Genomic DNA, 12277 nt, shown 5'->3' with positions numbered 1-12277 from the left:
GTGCAGTGAGCCGAGGGCCAAAGCTCTGTCTTAAGCCACAGGCTTGCCACTAACACGGAAGAAACTGCTCCTCCAGGATCTCCATTTCTCCCAGGTAAAGGAGAATGGGTTCCCAGCACACCCTCCACCCCAAATCTAAGAGTGTCCTGGCAGAACCAGCCATATGCAACTCTTTCCCAGCTCTCAGGTAGAACAGCTTTGGCGGTGCAAATAGCTGCTGCCCTTGTGCCAGAATAGCAGCCCCTTCGTCTTGGGATTACAGTAATTATGGTGATTTATGCCTCCAGAGTGAAAATTAGCAATCTGTTGAGGTAACTGAAAATGAATGCATCTCTTCCCAGAGTTCACTCCACCCAGCTGAGCCACCGAATAAAACCAGCATATGGGGCAATTAGAGAGCCAAGTGCTGCTTTCAAAATGCAATCTAAAGAGACAGAGTTCAGGGGCCCAGGTTCCCCTGCCTGGTTCAGTAATGATCACAAGTTCCTAACAAGCATCCTCTTTGCCTCACAATACCATGCCAAGATGGGTCCTCCCGTAAACATGAACCTGCGATTCCGTCTTTCAAACAAAGTAATTTGTTCCACGACATCGCCATTTTACCTTTTTAAAATTATTATTATTGCAAATTGACTGAGGGAGGGGAAAGGGGGAAGTGAGGATAAACCTCTATCACATGGATATGTGTGAAGCAAAGGTTTTTTTTTTCTTCTTAGTCATACATTTGCTTTTATGTGACACAGACTCTGATCTTACCTAACTTCCACAGTCTACTCTCAAATACTGGTGAGAGTAGAATTTATATTAAAAGTTTTTTCGGCATGGTGGCTCATGCCTGTGATTCCAGCAGTTTGTTTTATTTATTTATTTTGAGACAGAGTCTCGCTCTGTCCCAGGCTAGAGTGCAGTGGCACCATCATGGCTCACTGCAACCTCAACCTCCTGGGCTCAAGCAATCCTCCTCCCTCAGACTCCTGAGTAGCTGGGACTACAGGCATGTGCCACCATGCCCAGCTAATTTTTGTAATTTTCGTAGAGGTGGAGTCTATGTTGCTCAGGCTGGTCTCAAACTCCTGGGCTTAAGGGATCCAACCACCTTGGCCTCCCAAAGTGGTGGGATTACGGATATGAACCACCACACCCAGCCATTCTTAGCACTTTGGGAGGCTGAGGCAGGAGGATCCCCCGAGGCCAGGAGTTCAAGATCAGCTTGGGCAACATAGTGAGAACCCCCATCTCTACAAAAAATTTAAAAATTAGCTGGGCATGTAGCTCATGTCTGTAGTCCCAGCTATTTAGGAGGCTGAGGCCAGAGAATTGATTGAGTCCAAGAGCTTGAGGCTGCAGTGAGCTATGATGTCACCACTGCACTCCAGCCTGGGTAGTAGAGTGAGATCCTGTCTCAAAAAAAAAAATTTTTTTTTAAAGACATACAGGTCCAATAGTGATTGATTATCCTTATCATTGAACACATGCAGAAATTCCTAAAATAGTCCAAGTCTATCCCCATGGACTTGGACTTGATGGGACTTCACATGTAACAAGAATCGATTGGGGTCACGCTGTCAGCCACTTGGAAATTTGGATGTAAGTGCAGTATTCACTCACTGATATTTCTCATAGAGTTTTAGAGTTGGAAGGGGTTTAAGAGATAATATAATCAAACCCACATATTAGATTCTATTATTATTTAAAGTGGCTTGACTTCTAAATCTCATTCTATGAAATTCCCTCTGACCCAACTTATTCTTCTTTTTCTTTTCTTTTTATTTTTCCTGCCTCAGGTTTATTTGAGGACCCCAGCCCCATGCAGATGGCAGCCCGGGGGGTATCGCACCAGTCCTTCTGTCCTCACATTGGCCGACAGAGGTGTCTACTCTGAAGCCTTTGTAGGGGCCTGGGCACCTTTGGGAGCCTGAGCTGGAACTGAAGCTGGAGCTGCAGCCTGGGCCTTGGTTTGATCCTTGGCCTTTGGCCAGCATAGCCTGAGCCCCTTGGCAATGAGGGCACGAGCCCGCTTCCGAAGCTTGGGGTGGGCAATGTAGGCAATGTGATCGAGCTTGAAGCTGACATCCTTTGGGATCTTGGGCTTAACCTCCTTGGGCTTTATGAGGGCCTTGATAGCCTCAGCACGTGCACTCATGGCCTTGTCACTGTTGGCCTGCCTCTTCTTTAGGCCCCTCTTGTTTTTCTTCTTGGCAAAGCACATGTTCCTCGGGAACTTGGGGTCCATCCCCTTAAGAGATTCATATCTTTGTGATCGGGGTTTCTTGATACCATTTCTGTGCCTTTTTCGGGACTGGTTGTGTGTGCTGTGGTTCTTGGACTTGGCCATGTCTGCACCTTAAGCTGTGGCTCCCAAAGCGCCTAGAACTGGAAATATTCTTCTTTTTCTCTACCACTGAACATTTCATGGTGTCTCTAAGTCATTCGTCTATGCTCTTCTCTCCAATTATCAGGACTCTTTTCATTTCACTCATATTTCCTCCCGGCCTAGATCTCATGTTCAGCCATTTTGAAATGTGCTCATAAATGCCAAGGATTTCTTCCCTTCACTGGCTTTCTACTGTCCGTGTTTTCCCAGCCCCAGTTGGCTCCTATTGCCGTTTCTCCCCTCCCACACGGCAGGGTATTGCTGGAGAAAGTCCCAAGGTCACGCTGGTTTGACCCAGTATAGATTCACAATTCCAAATGTCACCTGGCCTTCACCTGGGCTTTTTTTTTTTTTAGACGGAGTTTCCCTCTTGTTGCCCAGGCTGGAGTGCAATGGTGTGATCTCAGCTCACTGCAACTGGCTCACTGCAACCTCCACCTCCCAGGTTCAAGTGATTCTCCCGCCTCAGCCTCCCGAGTACCTGGTATTACAGGCGCCTACCACCACGCCTGGCTAATTTTTTGTATTTTTGGTAGAGAAGGGGGTTTCACCATGCTGGCCAGGCTGGTTTCGAACTTCTGACCTCAGGTGATATACCCGCCTCGGCCTCCCAAAATGCTGGGATTACAGGCATGAGCCACCGCGCCTGGCCTGGGCTCTTTTTGACGATGGCTTTCTATACAGTGTTGCCTAAGACTTCTCAACTCCCTCAAGCCCCAAATCCACCCCTGCCACGCTTATTATAAGACCTCATTTTCTACTTATAGGGAAGATGGAGGTCATTCAAGACCCCACCCCCACCCCTGCCATCACCTTTATCTTAGAATTAGTCCATATCTTTACCTTCTGTCTCTAGGAACATCTCTTCCCCTGCAGAAAGCACATGCCTCATCTCATCCCCTCCACTGATGACTCCTCTTATCCCTCATGTCCTTACCCTTTTTCTTTCTCCTAACTTCTTACCCTCTTCCCACAAACATGCTCAATTCTAAATCAACCTAAAAATAGAAAATCTTTTCCCGGCTGGGCACAGTGGCTCACACATGTAATCCTAGCACTTTGGGAGGCTGAGGCAGGTGAATTGCTTGAGTACAGGAGTTCCAGACCAGCCAAGGCAACAAGGTGAAATCCCATCTCTATAAGAAATATGAAAATTAGCTGGGTGTGGTGGTGGGCACCTGTAGTCCTAGCTACTCAGGAGTCTGAGGTGGGAGGATCACCTGAGCCCGGGAGGTTGAGGCTGCAGTGAGCTGTGATTGTGCCACTGCACTCCAGCCTGGGTGACAGAGTGAGACCCTGTCTCATAAAAAAATAAAACAAAATAAAAATACAGAAAATCTTTTCTGTATCTGCTTCTCCCTCAATGTGCTACCCCTTCTCTTTTTCCTGATACAACCAGAGTTTAGGGAGGAGTAATCTGTACTTAAAGCTCTCCCCCAACCTCCACTTCCAACTTATTTCCTCAACCACTGACCATTTGCTTCTATCCTCGTGGTGTTATTCATTTATGTATTCGCTCACTCAACAGATAGTTGTCAAGAACCCTCTGTATGCCAGTAATTGTCAAAACTTCCTTCTCAGAGAGTTTACCAGTTACCTCCTGATCCCATAGTTCTCAAACTTTGCCGTGCATTGGAATCACTTGGTATTTTTTTAAAATACTGATGCCTAAGTCCCACCCTGAGATATTCTGAATTAATTGGCCTGGGTGTGACCTGGGCTTCAGGATTTTTTTTGTTTTTTTTTGACAGAGTCCAGCTCTTTTGCCCAGGCTGGAGTGCAGTGGCGTGATCTTGGCTCACTGTAACCTCCGCCTCATGAGTTCAAGTGATTCTCCTGCCTCAGCCTCCCTAGTAGCTGGGATTACAGGTGCATGGCACCACGCCTGGCTAATTTTTGTATTTTTAGTAGAGATGGTTTTTCACCATGTTGGCCAGGCTGGTCTCGATCTCCTGACCTCAGGTGATCTGCCTGCCTCAGCCTCCCAAAATGCTGGGATTACAGGCGTGAGCCACCAGGCCCGGCCTGTCCTAATCTCCTAATGCAGGGTTTTTCAACCTCAGCGCAATTGCTGTTTGGGGCCAGGATTATTCTTCGTTGTTGGGGGTTTTCCTATGCATTGCAGAGTGTTTAGCAGCACCTATGTCCTCTAATTTCTAGATGATAAAAGCACACACATTTCCCTTCACAGTCATCACAAGCCAAAAATGTCTCCAGACATGGCCAGATGTCCCCTGGAAGTGGCAAAATAGGCCCTGGTTGAGAAGCACTGCCCTCGTGTCTTGAGTTCTCCTCCTCCTTGATCTGTAACATTGTGAAACCCCTCTTTCAGAAGTCTCTCGTTATTAAAAAAATTTTTTTATAGAGATGAGGTCTTGCTATATTGCCCAGGCTGGTCTTGAACCTCAGCCTCCCAAAGTGCTGGGAGTACAGGCTTGAGCCACTGTGCCTGGACTTTTTTTAAAAATATGGAACATTTCAGGCCAGGCGCGGTGGCTCACGCCTGTAATCCCAGCACTTTGGGAGGCCGAGGCGGGCAGATCACGAGGTCAGGAGATTGAGACCATCCTGGCTAACACGGTGAAACCCCGTCTCTACTAAAAAAAATACAAAAAATTAGCTGGGCGTGGTGGCGGGCGCCTGTAGTCCCAGCTACTCGGGAGGCTGAGGCAGGAAAATGGCGTGAACCCGGGAGGCGGAGCTTGCAGTGAGCAGAGATAGCGCCACTGCACTCCGGCCTGGGCAAAAGAGCAAGATTCTGTCTCAAAAAAAAAAAAAAAAAAAAGGAAAAAATATGGAACATTTCACGAATTTGCACATCATCCTTGCACAGGGGACATGCTAATCTTCCTGTATGGTTCCAATTTTAGTAAATGTGCTGCTGAAGCAAGCACTCTCCTTTCCTTTGGCTTTCACAGCACTGTTCCCTGTGACTCAGTATGGAAGGACATAGTGATATTCAAAAGATGTTTGTAGAATGGATCTAGAAGTGCTCATGTGTATTTGGCTCACCTCTGATTGGCCACTTATCTGTAAGGGAGACTGGAAATATAATCTTTATTGTGGGTTTAGCATGAGTTTAGCTAAAGACCAGGGTTCTAGTCCTACAGTACTTCCAGGTCATACTTTTAACTTGTTTTCTCCTTCCCACTGCCTGGAAGTACAGTTACAGTAGTGTTAAGCCATCTTGGACAATGTGAGCAAAGGCATGACCCTGGGCTTGGTGGGGCAAAAAGATAGGAGGAACCTGAGTCTCTGACGTCCCAGAGCCACCACACCAACCCTAGGCTGCTTACTCTTGAATTATGTGAAAAAGAGAGAAAAGGCCAGGCGCGGTGGCTCATGCCTGTAATCCCAGCATGTTGGGAGCCCAAGGCAGGTGGATCACGAGGTCAGGAGTTCAAGACCAGCCTGGCCAAGATGGTGAAACCCCGTCTCTACTAAAAATACAAAAATTAGCCAGGTGTGGTGGCGGGCACCTGTAATCCCAGCTACTCGGGAGGCTGAGGCAGAGAATTGCTTGAACCCGGGAGGCAGAGGTTGCAGTGAGCCGAGATCGCGCCACTGCACTCCAGCCTGGGCGACAGAGTGAGACTTCATCTCAAAAAAAAGAGAGAGAGAGAGAGAGAAAATACCCTCTGTCTGGTTTAAGCTTACCATTAATTGGGTATCATGACTGCATTAACTGAACCTACATCCTAGTAAGTAGACCCAATCAGGTTCAACTTTCACTTTCAGCAGCTCTCAGATCTATATGTCCACTGAAACACTCCCAAGATCCAATCCCACATTTCAGCTACCTTCTGGACTCTCCAGCTGAATGTCCAACTAGAATCTTAAAACCTAGGATGTACATTTAAAACCAAAGTTGGCCGGGCGCGGTGGCTCATGCCTGTAATCTCAGCACTTTGGAAGGCTGAGGTGGGTGGATCACCTGAGATCAAGACCAACCTGGCCAACATGGTGAAACCCCATCTTTACTAAAAATACAAAAATTAGACAGGCGTGTTGGTGGGTCCCTGTAATCCCAGCTACTCGGGAGGCTGAGGCAGGAGAATCGCTTGAATCTGGGAGGAGGAGGTTGCAGTGAACAGAGATGGCGTCACTGCACTCCAGCCTGTGCGACAGAGCGAGACTCTGTCTCAAAAAAATAAATAAATAAATAAATAAAAAAGGGCAACCCATTTTCCAAGTCACCTAGGCTCCAAATCTGTGATGCCTCCCCTCTTATGACCTCTACATCCAATAAATAGCCCCCCAACAACCTTAGTCCCCTGCACTCTCTGCATGCCCCATATACTTCAACCAAATCAGACCACTTGCTTATCCCCATTCCTGAATATACCATTCTGCTTCTAGAACTATTGCAGATTCTGTACTTAACTCTACTGAAAGTCCATACCCAGTAGGCCCTTCTCTTTAAAGCCATGTCTGAGTCATCCCTCAGAAGTCCATCTCAAAGCCTTGTATGAGGTAGGTATGCAAATGTTTTTCAGATTGAAGAAATAAAGTGGTTTGCCCCAAGCCACGTGGCTAGTTACAAATGTTCTGCCATATGATGGAGTCTGCACATTCAGATGATAGACACTATATTTCCTCCTTTCATTATTGGGCTTACAATGTCATAAGGATATGGACTTCTTAGGAAAAGGTAGTGATTTGAGGAATTCTAAACTACAATTTAAATAACTGTCCTGCTATTTTGAGCCTTTGGCATACCATACACTATAATTTTGTCCCTGTGTCTGTGTAACACAAGATAACCGATATAAGTATTTTATATATGTTCATGGGTTAGATGTGAATCTTTATCCAAACATGCTGTAGCCTGCCTGATTCCTAATGGGCCAGGAAAGCATTTAGAATACTAAGATATATTTCCAATTGTGCTTGCTCAGATCAAATTGAGAATCATTGTGGGATTCCTGGGTGAATTTGAAACAAATCAGAGGGTACCACAGCCAATATTTGAGCCGTGTAGCTGGCTCTTACAATGAAATGTCTTAGCCAACATTGTTTGTGTGCTCATGATTTTTTTAAAAAGATGTGTGGAGCCATAGGAGAAAGAAAGCAAAGCAGTATTTATTGAGTACCTACTTAGGCAAGTGACTAGATACTTTGACCATTGTTACCATGACCCTAGAAAGTAGACAGGAACTACAAGAAGATACAGGGAGGTGGGGAGACAGGCAGCAAGGCCATTTGGCCAGACCTCAAATGATGGGGCCTCAATTTTGGTTGCTTTTCAGAGGCAAATTTGAGCAGGGCTGGTTTAAGCCTTGAACTATATCCTTCAGTTCTTTCTAAGAGCCATATTGCCCTCAGTTGCCAAGGTCTGATCTAGTCTTTCACAGTACCTGTAAATGCCAGCTGGGTTTGTGATCAAGAAACTGTTACCTTGGCCACTTAGGAGACAGCGCTCAGTTATTATAATTTCTGCTTATGATAACTTTCTTCCTCCGGAACACAGAGAAATATGCTCTTTGGGTGTCATTCAGCTATTTCTATAAATATAAAAGAAAAACTGATTAATTACACATACTCTTGTATATTATAAATTGCATATATAATGATATCTATTTTAATGTATTGGTTTATTATAGCTTGAAATTCCTGATTTATTTCTTAAATTCTTTATAATTTTCTACATTTCCCCTTTATTAGCTTTAAACATAATTTACATAAAACAGAACAATTTCACATTCAATTATGTTCTTATATACTTACGCTAGTATTTTTGGGTTTTGTTTCAGTTCTGTAATAATATTATTCAGATAAGTTTGATTTGTTTTTGTTTTTTTTTTTTGCTTTTTTTTGTTGTTTTGTTTTTTGTTGCTGTTGTTGTTGTTGTTTTTTGAGATGGAGTCTTGCTCTGTCGCCCAGGCTGGAGTGCCGTGGCACGATCTCACCTCACTGCAAGCTCCGCCTCCTGGGTCCACACCATTCTTTTGCCTCAGCCTCCCGAGTAGCTGGGACTACAGGCGTCTGCCACCACGCCCTGCTAATTTTTTGTATTTTTAGTAGAGACAGGGTTTCACTGTGTTAGCCAGGATGGTCTCGATCTCCTGACCTCGTGATCTGCCCGCCTTGGCCTCTTAAAGAGCTGGGATTGCAGGCGTGAGCCACCTTGCCCGGCCTAAGTTTTGTTTTGTTTTTTGAGACAGGGACCCACTCTGTCACCCAGGCTGGAGTGCAGCGGCACGATCACAGCTCACTGCAGGCTTGGACTCCTGGGCTCAAGCAATCCTCCCACCTCGGTCTCCCAAAGCACTGGGATCACAAGCAAAAAGCACCACACTCAGCCCCAGGATTTTTGAAACTGGAATTGAAGGAAGAAACCAGGCCTTCTTTGCTAGTGAAGCTAGATCCATGAGACATGAAAGATACCAAAAGCCATGATCCCCTCTCTGGGGAAAAAGCTGTACTGAAAGAAGAAAGCCAACATGGGGGGAGGGGGACAAACAAAACCAGGAGAAAATATCCTGGAGACATTTTAGTCCTTATTCCAGTTATCCCTTATTCTAGATGCCCTAGGATCCTACCACTACATTCTCCTTTTTGCCCAAGCTGAGTCAAGCCATCTTTATATAACTAGTAACTGGCAGAGCAAAGAGGCCTGGATGGGTAAGTCTGACTCCTGAGCCCATGCTGTTTTCGCTGCAGGAGACCAAGTTTCATCTAACCACTCAGATCTTGTCCCTGACAACATAGGAATGAACAGCACAAAGGTACCAAACCCAGCCCTTCAACTTCACGTGACTCATACCCACTTCAGCCTCAATCTTCCAAAGCATGTGGGAAGCTGCTGTTCTTACTGGTGTTGTGCATTTCAAGATGACACGTGCACCTAGGGGCATGGATTCGGAAGGAAATACTACACTCCCAGCTGTGTGTCTACACTGAACTTAGATGGGGTATGGTGAAAAATCAGCCCCACAAAGCCACACCCAGGCAAGTTTGTACATACTTGGAAGAGTGAGAGAATGTGGAAAATCTGAATTAAGGCAGAGGTAACAGGCCTCTACATGGTTATATGCTTTGCTGCTCCCAATATACTTTCCCACGTTATCTTGTTTTGAATCTTATGGCAATCCTGGAGGGACAAAGAGCAGGCACAGTATCAACTACATTTTACAGAAAAGAAAACTATGAAAAAAACAGTTGCCACAGTGCCAGGGGCAGAGCAGATGCTCAGTCAACTCTTTTCTCCATTCCATGCGGTTTGGATGCTCAGTGACCATACGATGCATGAACAAATGTGGCTCAGTGGCATGAAGCGACTCATCCAATGTGACACAGATAATAAGGGGGCAGAGGAGGCACTTAAACTTGGATTATCTCGCCCTGGGCCACACTACACAAAGCTACATCCCAAACTGTGAGCATTTCTACCTGCTTCTTGAATTCATGCACTGCAAGTTCAGAGACCTTAATTCCCCACTGCATGAAAGAGGCATTTCTCATGCCTGCCAGCCCTGCAGAAAATTCTTCAAATAAATGCTTGCTGGCCCTAGAAATTATTAGATCTTCTAGCATTGAAAGATATTGATTCTCAAGCAAGCTGTATCAGAAACCAATGGCTCGAGCACAAAAACGCTCAAGAAAAAAAAAAAAAGAATACCACAGGAGCTAGCAAATAATTTATGAACCAGACACGCGGCCCAGTCTCCTTTTGCTGCTCCCGGTGGCATTTGAAGCTAATTTGAGGAGGCAGCAGGACATTCCATTGCCTGAAACCCATGGAGGGGAAAACCCTGCCCTTCTATTAGTAGAAAAACATGATTTCTCCTGATGAGCACATGAAGATGATTCAGGCCTGTCATTGCTTTATTCCCTTCCCACCAGAAGAATATCAGTTCCGATATCACATGCAGAAATTAGATCAAAATGTAAATGGGGGCAGAGGCAGTGCTGTCACTTGGGGAATCTCCCTCAGCCGAAGTTGCAGAAGCTCTTCCTGCACCCACGGGGAGACATCTGTCATTGACTTTCCTGGCACCTGACAGATGCTCCTGTTCCCTGGGCAGGCAGAATCAGCTGGGTGTGAATATCTAACTCAAATCTGTCTTGGACCATCTGAGTTCCTGGCTAGATTCCAATCAGACCCAATCCTGAGGAAACAAATAGAATAATCCTCATGGGGAGATAATTTCCTCCTTTGGACAGACTCTTCCAGGTCAATCAAGACCAGCCTGGGATCCCTGTCAGCTTTGGGAAAACTGAGAACTCAAATGTATCCCAGGTCACAGGGTGGCTGGAGGTATTTGGTCATACAAGCAAGCAAGCAAATGAGAAAAGCAACTGAGCACCCAGTATGTGCTAGGAGCTGTGGAAGATTCAACAGTGGCAAAAAGCCTTCTTCTTCTTCTTCTTTTTTTTTTTTTTTTTTTTTTTTGAGACAGGGGTCTTGCTCCGTTGCCTAGGCTGGAGTGCAGTGGCACAATCATGGCTCACTGCAACCTCCCAGAAAAGTTTTTTTTTTTTTTGAGACAGTCTTACGCTGCCACCCAAGTTGGAGTGCAGTGGTGGTTGGAGTGCACTGCAACCTTTGCCTCCTGGGCTCAAGCAATCCTCCCACCTCAGCCTCTGGAGTACCTGAGACTACAGACTACAGGTGTGCGCCACCACACCTGACTAATTTTTTTTTTTTTTTAAATAGAGACAGGGTCTCACTATTTTGCCCAGGCTGGTCTCGAACTCCTGGACTCAAGTGATCCACCCGCCTTGGCCTCCCAAAGTGCTGGGATTACAGGTGTGCACCACTGTGCCTGGCTGGGAAAAGCCTTCTTTTTATAATCTATAGAGGAGGTAAATCACATAATGGCAATTGATTCATTTAATAGACATTCTTAGAACATCCACCAAGAACAAGTACCAGGAAAGATGAGAACATGTTGGAACGGATTTTTTTTACCTTTTGTAGAGACAGAGTCTCACTATGTTGCCCAGGCTAGTCTCAAACTTCTGGGCTTAAGCAATCCTCCAGCCTTGGCCTCCTCAAGTGCTGGCATTACAGGCTTGAGCCACCATGCCCGGCCAGGAAAGGATTTTCAAGCAGGGCTTCTTAGGACAGCTAAACTTTGGTTGATCACTCAAACCTCAAGTGAAGAGACTGGATTTTAAATCATGTCAGTCCCCCTACGTTGGTAAGCAGTCTCCAGATAATTTATTGATACTTGCCAAAATCATCAAGAGACGAACTTAGAAATCAGAAGGCCAAGTTGACCATTTATAATGAGGGCAAAGCTTTCCAGTGCTAGCAGGACTCCAGCCTAAAATTACACAGGCTCAGCCGGGCGCGGTGGCTCACGCCTGTAATCCCAGCACTTTGGGAGGCTGAGGAGGGCAGATCACGAGTTCAGGAGATCAAGACCATCCTGGCTAACACGGTGAAACCCCATCTCTACTAAAAATACAAAAAATTAGACGGGTATGGTGGTGGGTGCCTGTAGTCCCAGCTACTCGGGAGGCTGAGGCAGGAGAATGGCGTGAACCCGGGAGGCAGAGCTTATAGTGAGCCGAGATCACACCACTGCACAGAGCGAGACTCCGTCTAAAAAAAAAAAAAAATTACACAGGCTCTAGGACCACGTGTCCGTGTCATAGGGCACTATTTTAAAAGGAAAGACTTTTGTAGAACACTAGGAAAGGAGCCATTTGTAACCCTCTTGTAAAAGACTAGGACAAATGAAAATTAATTGCAAGCCCTTAGGGGTAACCGAAACCCTTACAATACAATAATACACTTTGGTGCATAAAATCATAATGGCATTCCAAAGAGGCCTGAGCACAGATATCAGCACAGCTTCTCCTGCACACTGGGACATCCAACAGGGGCAATTGTTCCCATGTTTTCTCACCAGTCACTCATTAACATCCACTTGTCTGGCCAAGTCACTCAGG

General features: G+C 45.8%; 1 protein-coding gene and 1 non-coding gene across 2 annotated transcripts; both read right to left on the bottom strand.

Moving 5' to 3' along the window:
* Positions 1–1873: 1873 nt before the first annotated feature.
* On the bottom strand, positions 1874–2344 carry LOC116474155 (large ribosomal subunit protein eL29-like). The gene has a single exon (XM_032761421.2). The coding sequence runs from the start codon at positions 2333–2335 to the stop codon at positions 1874–1876; it is 462 nt and encodes a 153-aa protein (XP_032617312.1). The 5' UTR covers positions 2336–2344.
* A 2818-nt stretch (positions 2345–5162) lies between these two features.
* On the bottom strand, positions 5163–5268 carry LOC116476111 (U6 spliceosomal RNA). Its single transcript, XR_004250162.1, has one exon. It is a non-coding gene; the product is annotated as a U6 spliceosomal RNA (small nuclear RNA).
* Positions 5269–12277: the final 7009 nt, after the last annotated feature.

Source organism: Hylobates moloch, unplaced genomic scaffold, assembly GCF_009828535.3.
Source record: "Hylobates moloch isolate HMO894 unplaced genomic scaffold, HMol_V3 SCAFFOLD_10, whole genome shotgun sequence".
Taxonomy (NCBI): Eukaryota; Metazoa; Chordata; class Mammalia; order Primates; family Hylobatidae; genus Hylobates; species Hylobates moloch.
Note: the sequence above shows the minus strand (reverse complement) of the source record. Positions and strands in the feature narration are given on the sequence as shown.

Excerpts from the sequence above, each read along its gene's own strand:
- LOC116474155 (XM_032761421.2), bottom strand. The coding sequence starts at position 2,335 with ATGGCCAAGTCCAAGAACCACAGCACACACAACCAGTCCCGAAAAAGG.